Source organism: Mauremys mutica, chromosome 7 (assembly GCF_020497125.1).
Source record: "Mauremys mutica isolate MM-2020 ecotype Southern chromosome 7, ASM2049712v1, whole genome shotgun sequence".
Classification (NCBI taxonomy): domain Eukaryota; kingdom Metazoa; phylum Chordata; order Testudines; family Geoemydidae; genus Mauremys; species Mauremys mutica.
The window spans coordinates 22,813,090-22,832,140 of NC_059078.1; the positions used below are offsets into that span (position 1 = coordinate 22,813,090).

General features: G+C 39.8%; 1 protein-coding gene across 4 annotated transcripts in view; it reads left to right on the top strand.

Moving 5' to 3' along the window:
• The window catches only part of EEFSEC (eukaryotic elongation factor, selenocysteine-tRNA specific), a 187,085-nt gene that overhangs the window by 130,033 nt on the left and 38,001 nt on the right, over window positions 1-19,051 (top strand). For 2 of the 4 annotated variants that reach the window (XM_045025148.1, XM_045025146.1), the window contains exon 6: window positions 3,723-3,879. The exons of 1 other annotated variant lie outside the window; for it this stretch is intronic. In XM_045025148.1, coding sequence (XP_044881083.1) covers window positions 3,723-3,879 — 157 coding nt within the window. Of the gene's footprint in view, window positions 1-3,722; window positions 3,880-7,254; window positions 7,510-19,051 lie in introns of all 4 variants that reach the window. One more of the 4 variants, XR_006581210.1, reaches the window with a different exon arrangement.

Here is a 19,051-nt window from a genome sequence, read left to right on the forward strand (position 1 = left end):
TTCAGGGGATGCTCAGCCGTGACAGTGAATTTGTTTGTGTCACCCTATAAATGAGGATGATTTGGCAGATTTGACAGTGTAGTTACCAGATTCCCCTCTTGAGAGGAACTAGCAATTATTTTTCCTGGAGTTAAATTATGGGTTTGCACTGAATGCCTGCACACGTAACCTTAACTACAGAGTTGCAGATATAATATTGTAGCGTTTAGATCAAGGTAGGTGTAGGTGTGTGTGTGTGTGTGTGTGTGTGTGTATGTACACACACTTGGTATTAGAGAGAGAGAGCGCGCGTGTGTGTGGGAGAGACATACACACAAACACACTCTTCACCTATGAAGATAAAGTACTATTTACTTTTTTCTGCAAACACAAAAACCAAGAAGGAGGAGGGGATATTTCATAAAATCAGTGCTATTGTGTCCTCTGGACTAAGCCATAAAACAAGAGTAACAGAGATGTTCCCTTTGAACTTGAAATCCCTTTCTAAGCTGCTGATCTAACTGAAGTAAGAGAGGGAGAATATAGCAGCCAGAAACACTTCTGGTCTCTCTCTCTTTTTTCCCCCCTTTTCTTTTCCCTTTTTTTTTTTTAAGTCCTTAAGTGAGTTTGATGCTGCACCTCTGCCCATAAATATAAAAAAAATATTATCGTAATGTAGGTCAGTGAACTGAAACGCCACTGTACACTATGGGGGATTAAAGTCAGAGAGGCAGCCCTCACCCACTCCCACTAGGTCATATGACAATATAAACAAGAAATGCAAGGAGCCTTCAGCTTTTTCTTGCCCTAATCCTTTGTTTATGCAGCACTTAAACTGACTTTTGGGGTCGTCTCTGTCTGGCATTAAAGCCCTAAAGCTTTTTGAAGTTTCCCTGAAGTTAATAAAATTAGTCTGCCCTCATTGCTAGGCCCCTTGCTGCTGCTTCAGAACAGACCACATATCCCTTACTGTCTTTGTAGCATTCGGCTTTTTAAGTTAATATTTCATAAAAAAGCGAGAGAGATCTCTCAAAAGGCTATTCAGCTAATAGGCAAAGTGATTGCATAGTAGATGTTCCGAGAACTCAAAGGGGATTACTGTGAAATCTAGTGATTGGAGCTAAATTGCTGTTAAAGTAATTGGAAGTGTTGAGTTTCAGTGGGAGAGAACATGCATTTCTGCAGCTTCTTAAAGAAAAAAAGGCTGTAAAATAGTCTTAATTTTTTTTTCTTTTCTTTTTACAAAAATCGATCCAGGGCTTGAAAAATGATTGTTCATTTTTAAGCAAATATCTTTCAAAAGCTGATGTGTTATTTTCCGCATCTATTTTATTTGATTGTGTGATCAGCATTCTTTTCACCTTGAAGCTGGGCATCCTCTCAGAAGTCTGTCTGTCTGTCTTCAAGGATAAATCAGTGAGAAGTTAATTTCTTCTAATTTCAGTCTAATGGTTAGTGTGGAGGACTGAGAGTCAGGACCTTAGGGGGTACTGTTCCACATTTTGCCACTGATGCGATTTTAAGCTAGTTGCTGACCCACTCTGTGCCTCATTTCTCCTATTTATAAAAGGAGAGTATTTCTTTCCCATCTCAGAGAGATGTTGTGGTACTTAGTTTTTTGTAAAATGCTTTAGGGACCTCTCATAAAAGGTGTTTGCTATCTCTAGAATATTTGCAATAACTAGAAGAAGAGGAGGAGTATTAAATATGTTGCTCAGCACTGTAAATATCTGAAAGACTGAGTCCTTGCCCCAGTGCTTACAATTTGAAGATTCTATCTTGCAAACTTATCACTCAAGTGAGTGCAAGAGTGGGATTTGAGTAGACTTATTTTAAAAGGATAAGTATATTTCAAGACAATTGTAATAAGTGAATGCTACACTTTCAGAATTGTTAGTGTTTTTTCCAATACCCATATATTAATTATAGGTTATCACTCCATTCCCTTTAGCAGAACTATATAATAGGGCTTCTAACAGTTGTTCACAAAGAGGAATTACTCTGAGTAGTTCCGACAGCCCTGCCAGACTAAATGAGTCAAAACGAAACCACGCTAGCACAATGTTCACCCTATAATTCAATTATGTAAATAATTAAATGAAATATAACTTTGGAACTTTCTTAAAATGCATTAAAATAATCATTTTACATTTTTTAAAAGTTGATCTCCCTTCCCCTTTACAGGCAATTACAATGAAACAGTTGGTAACAGAAGCCTCCACATTGGGGCACGAGAGACCCTCTGTATTCAAAATGAAAGGGTGAGACGTGCCTAGGTAGCATAGTGGTGGTCACCTTTTGAAATGCCTACTTCAGAAATTTCATTCACTCCACTGAAGTGATTCTCAAGTACTTCACATACCATTTAAAAGCTAGGAGCTACAGTATTGAAGAACTCTAGATTTTTTTTCCGCTGGGATGTTCTATTGATCTTGCTCATTTTTGTCTTTAAACAATTAAAAATGTAGATTGCTTAACTAGACACCTGAGAAATGTCAGGAACTAGAATAGAGTGGTGTATTTTTTTTAAAGCAGCTTAATTTAAAAACATGAAAAGAAAATTGGTGGCTTGTAATTCCGCAGGCTCGGCAAATGTCTGCCCAGGGAACAGAAGTTTCTAAGAAATCAGAGTAGCTTGTAACTGACGGGTCATAATGCTGTGGAGTATCAAACTGTGGACTGAGGGAATATTCAGACTAATTTGTGGCTCTCAAAACGTTTTTCTGAATAGCTTGGCTGAAATGACCACTCAGGTGCAGTGAAGAAACAGTTGCTGAAGCCAGCTGCAACTTCCACTGTAATAAAGGAACAAAGCAGTGCTTCCTAATTCCTTCCCACAAATAAAGACTCTTGTTACTGCAGTGAGGGAGGTACAGTAACTCCAGGGGTTAGTAGCATCCAAAGATATTCACACCTTGGGGATTAGGCTCAGTTGGCTGCACCTTATGCTTCATAATGCCTTAGGGAGGGTTGTTTATCTCACCCTACCCACCAAGCTTGCTGGTTCTTGTGCCTGATCACTTAATTAAGAATCCAAACTTGGAATGGTTCCTCCTACTTGGTTACAAACCTTGAAATTAAAATTCAGAACAACTGTCATATGAGTTTTGGTTTAACAAATCAACATGATTAAAAATTCACTTCTACATATAGTATTTAAAGGGTTGTATTGAGGAATTCTGAGTAATCACCTGCTTGACTGAAACCAAGGTGGCATGAGTACAGAACTGATGCTGAGGGAAGTAAAGTATCTATAGAAGTGATGTTGGGGTAAGTGATGGAATAAACTGTTTTGTGGTGAAGGTCTTTAATAACAACTGCACTTCTCCATTGCCTTTCATGGAAAGATTTCAAAGCACTTAATAGAAGCTAACTAATTAATCTTCACATCACTTATATGAGGCACATGAGTATTATTCCCCCCTGTTTTTACAGTAGGTGAGTCTGAGGCACAGAAAATGACTTATAGACAGACGTTCCCTTGCAGTTTTGGAAAAGAGTTGGGATGAGAATCAGTAGTTCCTGGCTATCACTGCTGTGCTCACTTAGAATAAGTATTTATATACATACTATGCCATTTGAGACTTGTGGCCATCCCAAATTCATGCTGATGAGAGCTTATAATGTGTTCCATATATGTATAATTGTTCTTGTTATTCTATGATTTAGGCTCACATGTGTGTTTGTGTGTGTGTGTGTATATATATATATATATATATATACATATTTCTTTTCTTTTGCAGGTGCTGGATGATTATAGTGTGATTGGTCGTTCATTGTTTAAGAAGGAGACCAACATCCAGATTTTTGTGGGGCTAAAAGTCAAACTATCTACAGGAGAGGATGGAGTAATAGAGGGCGGCTTTGGGCAGAGTGGCAAATTTAAAATCCGAATTCCAAGTAAGTTCTCATTCCTTCGGCTAACAGAAATCTTAAGTGGAGAAGACATCTAAACTTTGTCCAAATGAGGGCTGATCCTAATTGTCACAAAGGGAGCCAGTTGCAGCATCAGTTAGTTAGTGGGTCCTTTATTCTCAGTGGGCTGCTCCTCCTGTAATTAAGGGGCAGAGTCCATGACGTTATGTTATCAAATTCTATGGGATGCAGCCACCCCTGCTATCTATCAACATACTCAGGGCTTGAAGTCCCTTCCCCTTTCGTGCTCAGCAACATGGGACGTACTTTTGGGGGGTGTGGATTTCATTGTAAAGTTTCTGGCAGCATCACACTGAGCAAAAGATGAGTGCTGTGGAATTAAAACAAGGTAGCAAGAGAGAATGTCTCCTCATTCATTTTTACTTGTAGTTATTTATCAAATACAACAAGTGCAGGATATTTCCATAACAATACTCCATATTATGCCTATTATTATCTAACCTGCCCTGAAATACAACTGGCAATCTCTTTGATAAGTGGATTGTAGAGTTTTTGAGTGTATATGTACCTTCTGTAACTGCTTTTGCATCTTCTACTTCTATAAAATTTTATGCTACAGTAGTTTTAATCTTTGGTGAATCACAACAAAGTTTTTTTTGCCTTTAATGTCACAGAACATTGGATGGTGGGCATTATGGCTTATTATAATTTATTTGTGTTTTGTCACTGTGATTTTTGCTTCCCTAATTTGGAAGCATACTACTATAACAAAAGTTGTTCTGGGTCATGACACCAATAAGTGCTGCATTTAAAATTCAAATAGTAAAATAAGAGTGATTTAATAATAGTAATACTTTGCATTTCTCTAGTGTTTTCAATCCAAAGATCTATGAATATTTTGTAAGTGTTAACTAGTTAATCCTTACTACGCCCAATGAGGTAAGTGTTGCTTACTTCTGTTATACAAATGGGGAAACTAACATGAAGTTAAGTGACATCGCCACAAGGACACAGCAACTCATTGACAGATCTGGAAAAGACTTGAAGTCTCCTGATTTCCAGTTCCTCTTTCAAGACTGACCACTCTCCCCCTCAACTTACAGCTAAAGCCAGTTTAGTGCAGCTCCTATTTGGTTAGACCAGTGTTTCTCAAACTGGGGTCGCCGCTTGTGTAGGGAAAGCCCCTGGTGGGCCGGGCCGGTTTGTTTACCTGCTCATCCGCAGGTCCAGCCGATTGCGACTCCCACTGGCCGTGGATCGCTGCTCCAAGCCAATGGGAGCTGCTGGAAGCGGCGCGGGCTGAGGGACTTACTGGCCACCACTTCCAGCAGCTCCCATTGGCCTGCAGTGGGAGCTGCGATCGGCCCGACCTGCGGATGGGGCAGGTAAACAAATCGGCCCGGCCCGCCAGGGGCTTTCCCTACACAAGCGGTGACTCCAGTATGAGAAACACTGGATTAGACTGTGGGAGGCTCTGTCCTTTTGGCTTACCTGGTAAATGTGGTAACTTGACTAAAAGGCTCCTCATTTGTGTCTTGTGTGGGGTCATGTGTTGGACACTCACAATTCCAGTTTAGCCACCAGTTGGGAAACACTGCCAATCGGTCTGAGATGCTAGTTGGCAGACACAATGGAGACTTAAAAATGATTTGCCATGGAGGTAGATGAATTTACTTTGCCCTTTTTTGAACTTGAAACCCTGCTAACGCACAGCATTGGGTTGTTGGCAAAAATAGCGCTGCAAGCATAGGTTTGCTTAAGGTAGGAGGTGAAAAAATGTGTGACTAGGTCTTTCCAAAGAGCTCTAGAGGAAAACCGAGGCAAAGTATTTGTAAATAACACTGTTCTGATGCCTTCTTTCAATAGCCTTTTTTTGGATCAAAGGGTAGCCTGAGTGGTGGACAGATCAGCAGCTCACGTGGGAATGAGTCCAATAATCAACCTCTTTGATAAAAATACTGATGCAGATCAGAAACTTAGAGATGAATTCAGGCATTAAAATTTAGTGAGCATTGTTAAGTGTTGTCAGTGGTGATTACCATTTATCAAATAACAGAAAAATTGTGTCTATAATTTGATCAAACTCTTGATAGAAAAAATGAGTCCCATATGGGACAGGATGGAGTCTGTTAGGTTCCCTTTGCCAAATGAGCCTGTGCCATCCTTTAGGAAGTAAGAGTGTGAGAAATGACTACCATCCCGTGTTCCCCATTTCTGCAAACATGATAATTATTTATTGTGTATTAACAGAGTGCTGAGTTCTGAACAAAAGTAGGAAGAAATAGTCTCTGCTCCAAGGTGCTTATAATCTACTCATGCTGGTATTTTCTGAAGTTGAACAGTAGATCAGATCAGAGAACAGAGAATCCTCTCAGTTCCTGTTCTTCTTCCAATGAATCTTTGTGTTCTGGTCATGTTAGAATTTAATATTTTTACAAGACAAAAGAGAATATTATAGCTATTTTTTTCTTTATCCTGAAGCAAGTTTGGGAGCTTTGCCAACCAGAAAGAAGGGGCAGTGGCCAAAGCAAGACAGTCTCATAGGTGAAAAGTATATGTAGTGAAAAGTAGATGGTTTAGAAAATTTTAAATAACTTGGTTTCTTTAAGAGTTCCCAAGATTTGTGTGTATAGGGAGGGCTAATGGGTATGATGCTGTTTAAGTCAACTACAGTTCACATTCTTTTGTTAGGTCAGTGTTGCTTTTTTAATGTGTCTGCATCCTGTTTATGGGTTTTCCAAGTTTTTTTTTTTTTAATTAAATTTAACTGGTCAGATTCTTCTCCCTCTCAGCCTTCAGCCTAGCTTTCCCTTACAGACTTTTCCCCCTATAGATTCCTTCCATAAAGAATTATTCTCAACCTTTCTGAAGTTCTTTAGTTAGTTTATTGAGGATTCCTTAACAAAGACACTTGAACCAAAAACAAACGAGCAAACTTTACAAGATGAAAACTGCTTCAACCTAACATGCGCAACAGTTACTTTTGTATTACTTAAAACCAGTCTTTACTGCTGGAATGTAATTTGTGGAAATGGGCAGATTGATTGAATAGTTAACTTATGATAGTTTTGGATTGGTTTTGTTGTGCAGGGATTTGTTGTTAAATCTCAGATATAGCTAGCAGAGGTTGGTAGCTCAACTAGCTGGGAGAAGATTGAGGGAGATAAGGGCAGTTGTTGTCTGTTGGATTCACTAGGTCATTGGGAATCAGGACACCTGTTCTTCTGATTCTGCCACTGACTTTATGTGCAACACTGGGCAAGATACTTCCTTTCTCTGTACCTCAGTTTCCCCCTTTGTAAAATGCAGATACTAATTATCTACTGAGGTAAATCGCTTTGGGGTCTGTGGATTAACATCACTATGTAAGTACAAAGAGGATTTATTTCCTTCCTCTAGATAAGAGCACACCTAGAATACTGCATGCAGTTGTGAGTGGCTCAGTTCTGGAAAGCTGTCAGCAAATTGGATGGAATTCACGAGCTACAAAAATGATTAACGGTCTGGAGGGATTGATTTACGAGGGAAAGAGATGAAAAGAAATACATACAACTTAGCTAAATGATGACTAAGTGGGAGAGATGATTAGCTACAAATATTTGAAGAGCATAAACACTGAAGATGGAGAGGAATCTTTTCGGGTGGTCCAAGGAGGTAGGACTAAAAATAATAGTATGAAATGAAGCAAAGGAAAATGAAGCTTGACTATCAATAAACGTTTCTTAACATAGATTTATGGGAATGTAGAATCATCCCAGCAGATGAAGCAGTGGATGTTCGATCACTTAAATTATTCAAATATAGATTAGACCAAACATTTGTATATGCTCTTTAAGGAAAAACCAGGGTGGTGGGAGGTATAAGAACAAGACACTCTTAACAAGACACACTTTTGCATCTCTGATTTCTGAGAGTATATCAGGACAAGATTTATTCTCAGAATGGCAAGATATGGCATCCCTGCTTGGTGGTATTGGCATTTCAAGCAAAAATAGATATTCATTTGCTGACAGATTTTTTTTATTCTGTGTGGATGGATTTTGCAGCAAGTAAATGTAATAGTTTAACTGTGGAAGAGGTAGGAGATACTAATATACAGGGTGACACTTATATTTTTCCAAACCATCCTGCTGTGTCCTTCAAATGCATAAAATGTGTACTATTTCTATAAGATACATTTAGTGGGCTTCTGAAAAATAAGCAACATTATAAATGCAAAGTTATCCCAGAGTGCTTTGCAAACTATATACTTTGTGTGGTGAGAATTGGCACTGAAATGCATCTATTAAGGGAGTGACACATGGCAACTGTTTTAACAGTGCTCCGTAACACTACATTTCAGTTAGGGGAAAGGAAGTGAAGAATTCTGTATTTGTTTCAGAGTGGTAGCTGTGTTAGTCTGTATCAACAAAAACAATGAGGAGTCCTTGTGGCTGGCACCTTAGAGACTAACAAATTTATTTGGGCATAAGCTTTTGTGGGCTAGAACCCACTTCATCAGATGCAACTTTGTTGAAACTTATGAACAAATTTAGCAGAAAGCATTTAACCAATTGCCCATCTCTAACAAAGTGTCATTGAATCTTTAATGACCTTGTGTTCATGTTCTCTGGAAGACAGTAATTCCAACAGTACAGACCTAGGTGGGTTATGGAATCAATAAGCAAGTCAAAGGAATGTGAATTCCCTGCCCTTTGGGGTTTGTTTTGTTTTGTTTTTTAGAGGTTTCTCATCCACATACTGACTGACCCTGTCAGACTCAGTTTGTGAGATCATAATGTGGGTTGGTGTGGCTCAGGTCATCAGTCAATAGATTAGCTATAAATATGCCCATTCCATTGTTTCTGGCTTGGTATAAAGTTATTGTCACATGTAATGGTCTTAAAACTTGGTGGCTTTTTTTATCCAATTTGAGCACACTTGATATCACAGACATAGTTCATTCTCATTTCTGAGCTAATTGTTAGGAAAGGATTTATCCTTGCTCTGTGGCACATTTGACTGCAGTTCTTCTCTTCTCTCTTCTCATTACAGTAGAAATTACTATACATATGTGTTGTTAAAAAGCTACATTGTTTCTTAATGCAAAAGTGCATATTCAATAAATTCACAAGAGTTTATATGAGTCAGGTGGATTTAAACATATAAAATGCATACTTTTCATAGGAAGACACAAACAAGCAAATGGAAATACCAGGCTTTTTTCTTTGATATTACTTGTACCAATTCAGGATGATTGTGTTCCTCTTTTCTGACAGCTGATGAAGACAAAACCATATTTATTTGTGGGCATGCCTTCTGTTCCCAAGGTTTTTTTTTTTTTTTCTTTTATCTCCCAGTTCCAAGTATTGGAACATATGAATGAGCTAATATATTCCACATCTGCAGCCAGACCTTAGTAAAAGGGTTAAACCACCTAGAAGTTAGCATAAAAATTTAAAGATCTAACTTGTACCCACACTATTGACTAATGCTCTGTGCTTGCTCTTTGGCTAAGAGGACAGAATGTATGGTTTCCTAGAATGCTGTCTGTCATACTGTTGTATTGGTAGAGGATGATGTGGAAGAGTGATAAGAACTAGCTAATGTTCTTTGTCCTAGAGATCTTACATTCTGGTGTGCAAAGCTAGATGTTGCAGGATTCCTGGTCTCATTCTGCCCTGGTCTCTTGCATATCAAAAATGTTATCTTCTCATTGTGACACTTCAGTAGCCACCTGTGATAGCAGAGGGTGCCACACATTCATTGAATAGACCTCCCACGCTGATTGATAAAATTGCCTGCCAAGTAGAAAGAAGTCGTTGACGTGACTAAGAACTAAGGATGGGCACAATCAAGTTTTGCCTAATTTCAGTCCCATATGAACATTGTGTGTTTGAAAGTTGGACACCCGTCAGTTGTTTGGTTGACATTCTTCTTAGGAGACAGGGGGATCAGAGTGGGAAGAGTTTAAATAATAATAATAGAGACTAGAATAATGTAAAGTCAGAAAAATTATAATGGAAAAATAGTCTGTCTACCATACAGATTCACCCTGGATCCTTACTGAAAATCTAGACTACTCTATGCTTTGCCTACTTAGAATAGCAGAAGGTTTCTTTACAGGTCTCCCAGACTCCCAAACACTATTAATAGTTGGTACTTTTGGAGTACTTGCATTTAGTTGCTTTGGCAATTGCAGACTGATTGAATGTTACAATTATAAAATTATTGGTTGGCGTGCACCATGCACTAGTTACAAGTGACAGGTTCTTTATTCCGATGGATACTTAAGAGTTAATTAAGATGATATTGGTGAAACATGCACAAATTTTATGAGCTTTAGTTAAATAGAGACAAATATAATTGAAATAATAGAAAAATCAATATACGTTAGTATAAGAAAAAGATCAGTACAGTAAAGTGGTTTCCTGCATTGTTTATACTTAATCTTACATTGTGCCTATTTACAACCTTATGAAGACCATTAGAAACAAAGGTGGAAGAAAAGTAAGTGGAGAGCACACCAAGGTGCTGAGCCAGGTTTCCTTCCAGGGTGTCCAATGTTATCGTCCTGGTATCCCAACAACAGGTTGGATATCCACATCTTGTATAGACCTTTTCCTATTCCACCCCCACATATCTGGTATCATGAGAACATGTAAATATAGCTTTAGAGATCCTTTAAACTAGCCAGTATGCTTACTTTTTGTGGGGGATCCCACCCTTTGGAATCCTTTTCTTGTGTTGTTATATGAAAATAGGATAATCTTCCTCTCTAAGCCAAACGGAATTCAAGCACTTTTTATGTCCATGCCTGCCCAATCTGGTCCCCTTTTATTAAAATAAAATAAATTGCAAGCCACTAAGCCTCATGGGTTACCTTCACTGTCAGCATCAGGTGCGGCTGAGTAGCTTTTCAGTTGAGAGGAGAACACAAAAACCCAAGGGCAAGAAATCTGTGTAAGTTGCATTTTATTTAAAAGCTGAAGATTAGTTCTACTTGTTCTTTCAAAGTCCTCCTTCCCCTACCCTCTAAAACAAACAAAACCTAAAATCCTTAAGGGATACTTCAAGCATAAATCTCTTTTCCTCTTTGTGAAAGTTGGCTAGTGTAGTATGGACAGAGGCTGAGAGAGGATTGTTGCCAGGGAAGCATCACTTCCCTTTATGATCCTCTCTTGAGCGGATTAAACTGTGGCAATGTAAAAGTCCTGTTGATCACAAAGGAGCTAGAAGTCTGGATTGCATTTACATGGAGAAGCTGGCCAGAAAGAGTCTAGCCTACCTTGTAAGCACACATTGACCTTTGAAGAGCTCAATATACAGATTTATTGACCTTGGAGAGTATTGTTGGCTGAGACAAAGCCAGGATTTATACACTTTCCTCTTGATTGAAAACAGAAGTCAAATATGTGTAATTTTTTATCTGGTGCTCCTCCTCTGCTGTGCTAGTATCTGGAACATCTTACCTCTTGACAGTAATGAGTGAAGTGCAGTAGGTTCTCTCGAAACTTGGAGCCCTGAAGAGTGATATATTGATTTTAAAGATTGTCTTGACAGGCAGCTGGTCATTGCGGTCTAGCGTTAATAGGGTTTGTGCGGATTCTAGGACCATTATTCAAGTATTGGATTGTAATTAGAACATTTGTTTAGCAGTTTGCTGTTCTAGGACTGAGCGAACACTGAGGGTGGGAATATAAAGCACCAGGAGACATATAATATTCATTGAGTGCAGACCTGTGCTTCTGAAAAATGTGCCCAACAACCGAACTCCTAGGTAGGGCCACAAGCTGGGTACTGTGTAGACTAGTGTGTGCTACAGAATGCCTGCTGCTTTTTCTGCAGGTGAACAGACATTTCTTTGAACAGTTGTACAGAATTAGATAAAGCCACCTTCCTTTCTCCCCTTATGCTCCTTTTTGTGGGAAAGGAACCCCGACATCACAGTGTTAGCCACCTCCAGCAAAAACATATAAATCATCCCAATAAAGATAATCACCTTCCTAGAAGAAAGAGTTAAGCCAGTCTAACTGGAGGCTCTATAGATTTCTTCTCGCTACTGGTCCTGGGTCATCTTGTGCAATTCTTACCCTTCTCCCCAACTCTCCCCTATATATCAGTGGTGGTCAGTATACTCAGCTTGGACTTACGAATCTGGGTGGTCTCTGGAAAAAAATTGCTGCTCCATCAACAGCCATTAGGTGGTGCTAAAGAGCAAAACACGCTGAACCCTTTTTTCCTGAGAGAGCGAAAGCATCCTGTTGGTACAAGCTAAAATATGCATGTACTCATCCTCGAACCAAATTTTAAGATTCATAGCACAGACTTCTGCTATTTGAACTAACAGAATAACTTCCAAGTAGGCTTCTTGTCCAATCTAAGTGTCCTTCCCCCCTTTGGCTCCCTGCCTCTGTCCAGTGAGTCCCAATTTGTCTTCCTGACTCCGGCCAGCTTCCAGTCCCCCAGGTCTCCTTGTCCCAATGTACTCCCTCTGTGGCTGCCATCTCTTCTCTTTTCCCTCAGGCCTGGCACCAGTAGGGGGAGTCCAGAGGGCACAGAGAGACAGTATCCTTTCTCTTAGTTCCGATGCCCAGCAGCCTGCAGCAGCTGGGAAGAACAATTACAGGAAAAGTCCATTCAGCCCAAGGCTAGAGCATACCCAGAGCAGATGTAATCTTCAGGGAATTTAGCTTCCAAAATCTTAAGTCTCTACTGAAATACGTAAACTGATATTATTCAAAGGCTTGTAGCTTGGCCAAATTTTGGTGGATTTTCACAGGGACAGCAAAGGACATATCCCTGACATATCCACCCCCCTTGCTGTATGGGAAGTGCTTACTCCAAAGCACTAGAGCTTCCCCACAAAATGGTTGTAAGATCTTTTTGATATGGGCAAAACTATATATTTTCCCCTCGTCTCATTTTCAGAAACAGCGGAACCATTTTTGCTGTGCCTCAGGGTGTGAGGAGGCCCAGAGCTGGGCTCTGATGCACTGAGGTGTGCAACCCCTTTTAGGTTCTTCCCCTCACTTGCACAGCAGAACCACGCAGATTTTGCTGCAAGAGGTTCCTCCGTGCTTGTGGAGGCTATGGGGGACTGGGTTGTCCCCAAGAAGATATTTCTCAATGCCATGCAAACTGCATTTTATCTAACAGCAAAGCCTTTCTGAACAAATACCAGATGATGGAATAAACTCATTAATAGAGATTGTATATGACAACTTTATTCATTTAACAAGTTTCTGCAGGTAACAGTTTAGTGAACTGCTTTCAGAATACAGGACGGTTGCATTAAACTGGGCAAGGCTAGAAGAGAGAGAGAAACACTTAAGACAGTAAAGATCAGCTGAATTTAGAAATATGAAGTGAGGCAGCAGCCTTTTTTAGACATGTTGCAGTGTGAGTCTAGCTTTGGCTTTCCAGCTGCACTTATTTGATGTGGTGACAAACTATAGTGATTAGAGCAGGAGACTCAGTAAAGACTCCTGGGTTTTTTAATCTACCTATTTAGGCACTTATAGCCCACATCATCATAGTAGTGTAGCACCTCTGAAAAGCAAAAATGGCATTCTTCCTTCCTTCTCGGTTGGCAAAGGGCAGGGTTGGGGTGAGGGATATTTAGATATTAAAATGGGAGTGTGATCATGAGAGTAAAACACAAAGGAAAGCTTGGGAGAAGAAGCGATTTTGCATTTAGCTCAAACAGGTAAGGTAAGTGGCATTCTTATTTCAACTATATATCCTGTGCACTAAAGAACAAATTCCGCACATAATTATTGACTTCAGTGGATTTATTTTGGATTTACACTGCTGTAATTGCAAACAGGGTTTGAACTAGAATGTGATACGGAGCTACAGAACCTCTCTTTAATTCACTACATTATTATTATATTTACTATTTTATTCATAGAAATAATTTTATGTAATTAAAGCCATATAATAACACATATGTACAAGAGTAGACGAAGGTTGCACATGCAACCTTGCTTTTGGCATTTCCTGACTTTCAGGTGTTTCACTTTGCAAATTTAACACTCTTCTGTAGTTTCTTGTGTGGAATTTACTATTTTAGAAAAAAAAAAAGTAAACAGCGGTGTCTTCATTTTTTTGCCTAGACAGTTTGGCTAGATTGTATGAAAAAAACAAAATGGTTTCTGTGCCTCTTACAATATCCAATTGAAAGAAAAGGAATTTTCATACTTTAGATACTGTCTCACAGAAGCGTCTCATAAACAAACTAGGGAAATACAACCTAGATAGAGCTGCTATAAGGTGGGTGCATAACTGGTTCGAAAACCGTTCCCAGAGAGTAGTTATCAGTGGTTCTCAGTCATGCTGGAAGGGCATAATGAGTGGGGTCCCGCAGGGATCAGTTCTGTGTCCAGTTCTGTTCAATATCTTCATCAATGATTTAGATAATGGCATAGAGAGTACACTTATAAAGCTTGCGGACAATACCAGGCAGAGAGAGGCTGCAAGTGCTTTGGAGGATAGGATTAATATTCAAAATTATCTGGACAAACTGGAGACATGGTCTGAAGTAAATCAGATGAAATTCAATAAGGACAAATGCAAAGTACTTCACTTAGGAAGGAACAATCAGTTACACACTGAGTGCCTAGGAAGGAGGACTGCCGAAAGGGATCGAGGATCACAAGGTAAATGTGAGTCAACAGTGTAACGCTATTGCCAAAAAAAAAAAAAAAAAAGGGCAAACTTTCTGGGATGTGTTAGTAGGAGTGTTATAAACAAGACACGAGAAGTAATTCTTCCGCTCTACTCAGCGCTGATTAGACCTCAACTGGAGTATTGTATTCAGTTCTGGGGGCCACATTTCAGAAAAGAGGTGGATAAAAAGAAAATCCAGAGAAGAGCAACAAAAATGATTAAAGGTCTAGAAAACAGACCTATGAGAGAAGATTTGAAAAAATTGGGTTTGTTTAGTCTGGAGAGGAGAAGATTGAGAGGGGACATGATAACAGTTTTCAAGTGCATAAAAGGTTGTTACAAGGAGGAGGGAGAAAACATCTTCTCCTTCACTTCTGAGGACAGGACAAGAAGCCAAGGGGCTTAAATTGCAGCAAGGACAGTTTAGGTTGGACAGTAGGAAAAACTTCCTAACCGTCAGGGTGGTTAAGCACTGGAATAAATTGCCTAGGGAGGTTGTGGAATCTCCATCATTAGAGATTTTTAAGAATAAGTTAGACAGATGCCTGTCAAGGATGATCTAGATAATACTTAGTCCTGCCATGAGTGCTGGGGACTGGACTAGATGACCTTTCAAGGTCCCTTCCAGTCCTATGATTCTATGGTATTCTGTGATATTCAGTATAATTCAGCATCAGATCCTATATAATTTATACTATATTTAACTCATTCAGTGCACCTTAAAAGATCATGATAGGGCAAAGGATTCTACAGAAATTTAACGATACATATTTTTCTCATAAAACTAATCTTTATTATAAAAATTATAACTTATCTTAAACAGCCTTGAAAATCTTCAGCATCTCTCATTTGTATAAACGCTGCATAGTTGGGAAGGAAGGACCCTTGTGGCTGCACAGGGCCTCATTGGCTTCAGTGGGGCTACACATATGTGCAAGGGTCTACTTATGTGGATCGAATTGCTGGGCTGGGGCCTAGGTCAGATGATGGCCAAGAAGGAACTTTCTTTAGTAACGTTCAATAATTTTTTTTTAAAAATTACCTGTGACTTACACATATGCACAAGTACAAGTGGTGATTATAAAATGTTTAAATAGAAGCGTAGCAATACAGATATTGCATTCAGAATTTAAATGCCATAAGGATAGGCCTGGTGAGCAATGGAAATTAAATATTTCTACTTTCTGTAAAGAAGTCTTTTGTGCTCCCTTGACTTTGATAGTTCCCCCATTTGACCTTCCCTTCCCACTAACATTTATTCTGATGTCTTTTTAAAGTCTGGGCACATTTTAGAGGTGTATGTCATTAGGACATGCCCGAGGAGGTTGTTACCTGAGGAGGTTGTGAAGGCTAGGACTATAACAGCGTTTAAAAGAGAACTGGATAAATTCATGGTGGTTAAGTCCATAAATGGCTATTAGCCAGGATGGGTAAGGAATGGTGTCCCTAGCTTCTGTTTGTCAGAGGATGGAGATGGATGGCAGGAGAGAGATCACTTGATCATTACCTGTTAGGTTCACTCCCTCTGGGGCATCTGGCATTGGCCACTGTCAGTAGACAGATACTGGGCTAGATGGACCTTTGGTCTGACCCGGTACGGCCGTTCTTATGTTCTTAGGACTTCCTTGGGGCACATTTCTTTGTGGTTTTTTAATTGTAAGCTGTTTGGAACATTGACTGTAACAGTAATCGCTGCTTCATGGGCGTTGACCTCTGTCATGTGACAGGGATACTAACCTTTGGAACCTTGACCCAGGCTATGTGTATAGGACCAGGAAATAGTTTGTTTCCTAACAGTACTCTTGTGTGTCAGGTCTATATTACAAAGATTGTACCCTATACAGAACTCATCATGGTTTCAATGCTTAACAAAGAATAGATCATAAACAGAGCTTCTATAGACCTGTACTAATGGCTCTCTGTTACAGTATATCTTCTGTTACAATATTGCACATCAGTAACTAAAGCATTTCCTGTATATAAATACAGCATAACAGTTGTGATTAATAGCCAAACTTCAGCTATAAAAATGGCTGCAGAAAGCATAGCCCATATTTCTATGGAATAACGGTTATTGTCAAAAAGGCGAAAACAAACCATCCTGATATTAAATTATTTTCTTAATATAATGGCTGAGTTTATAATTTTGGTCATAGGATCTCTAGTCCCAGTCGAGTACTTATTGCACATAGTAATGTGCTGTGGATTTTAATATAATGTGGTTTTTTTGCCTCTCTTGATTTTATAATCCCCCTTTTTAATCTGTTCTGGAATTGGTTGTCAAGAAGCGCTGCTGGACAGTAACATTTTAGATAATTTCAGGAATTTGCTTTCACTCTTTGCCACCTTTCAGTTACTCAACTTCATTCTCCCTGTGCATTACACTTCCATCTCTCTTCATCTTCCACCTTCACACTTCCCTCTCTCACCTTTCTTACTGCCACAATTTTATGGACTATAAGGTGGATAGAAAGCTGGCTAGATCATTGGGCTCAATGGGTAGTGATCAGTGGCTCCATGTCTAGTTGGCAGCCGGTATCAAGCGGAGTACCCAAAGGGTCGGTCCTGGGGCCAGTTTTGTTCAATATTTTTATTAATGGTCTGGAGGATGGTGTGGATTGCACCCTCAGCAAGTTTGCAGATGACACTAAACTGGGAGGAGTGGTAGATACGCTGGAGGGTAGGGATAGGATACAGCAGGACCTAGACAAATTAAAGGATTGGGCCAAAAGAAATCTGATGAGGTTCAACAAGGACAAGTGCAGAGTCGTGCACTTAGGACGGAAGAATCCCATGCACTGCTACAGACTAGGGACCGAATGGCTGGGCAGCAGTTCTGCAGAAAAGGACCTAGGGATTACAGTAGACGAGAAGCTGGATATGAGTCGACAGTGTGCCCTTGTTACCAAGAAGGCTAATGGCATTTTGGGCTGTATAAGATGGGGCATTGCCAGCAGATCGAGGGACGTGATCATTCTCCTCTATTCGGCATTGGTGAGGCCTCATCTGGAGTACTGTGTCCAGTTTTGGGCCCTATACTACAAGAAGGATGTGGAAAAATTGGAAAGAGTCCAGCGGAGGGCAACAAAAATAATTAGGGGGCTGGAGCACATGACTTATGAGGAGAGGCTGAGGGAACTGGATTGTTTACTCTGCAGAAGAGAAGAATGAGGGGGGATTTGATAGCTGCTTTCAACTATCTGAAAGGGGGTTCCAAAGAGGATGGATCTAGACTGTTCTTAGCGGTAGCAGATGACAGAATAAGGAGTAATGGTCTCAAGTTGCAGTGGGGAGGTTTAGGTTGGATATTAGGAAAAACTTTTTCACTAGAAGGGTGATGAAGCACTGGAATGGGTTACCTAGGGCAGTGGTGGAAACTCTTTTCTTAGAGGTTTTTAAGGTCAGGAAGCCCTGGCTGGGATGATTTAGTTGGGGATTGGCCCTGCTTTGAGCAGGGGGTTGGACTAGATGACCTCCTGAGGTCTCTTCCAACCCTGATATTCTATGATTCTATGATCCCTTTCTGTGTCAACCATTCTTGCTTGCTTCAAATCCTGTCCTCAGCCCCAAACAATTGCTCTTAATAAAGTAAATAAAGCTAATATTAAATACTTGGACAAACGAGCTGGATGCCTACCATCCCCTTCATCACTTTGCCTGTTGCCGAATCTTTCATCTGCTTTGGTCTTTTTAGAATGTAAAAGAGGAGGAATGGTCTTGTGGTTGAGGTCGATGTTGTGAAGGCCAAGACTATAACAGGGTTTAAGAAAGAACTAGATAAATTCATGGAGGATATGTCTATCAATGGCTATTAGTAGGATGGGCAGGGATCGTGTCTCCAGCCTCTGTTTGCCAGAAGCTGGGAATGGGCGCAGGAAATGGATCACCTAATGATTACCTGTTCTGTTCATTCCCTCTGGGGCACCTGTCATTGGCCACTGTCGGAAGACAGGATACTGAGCTAAACTGACCTTTGGTCTGAGCCACTGTGGCCATTCTTATGTTCTTATGCTAGGCATTCAGGGCTTTTAAGTTAATTCCTGGCTCCACCACAGATTTCTTATGTATTTTGAGTAAATCCGTTAATCTCTTATTGCCTCAGTTTTCCAGCTATAAATTAAGGAAAAGAATACTTCCTTGTCTATTTAGAGCGTAAACTCTTTGCGGTATGGATTCTCTTCCTATTTATGAGTACAGCACCCAGCACATTATGGTTGCTACTATAATAAAAATATTACCAGAAAAAATACAAATTTGGTCTTTGTTATTGTGAAGCCTTGATCCTGTCCCTCTAGTCATAATCACTGTGATTAGGAATAATTAATTATCTCTTACCCTAGCATTATAGTGATACAGACTATGCAAAGAGAGAGAGAAATGTGGAGAAGTTAGAATGGATGCAGGGTAACCCTATTAGTGCAGGGGAGAGGACATTTTTAAAGAACTGGAAAAGTGCCAAAGCACAAAAGTTTCTGCTGACAGAAGGGAGTTGGGTATCATGAAGTGTGGATTTTCTTTTTCATGTCTCATTGCTATTAAGTGTTCT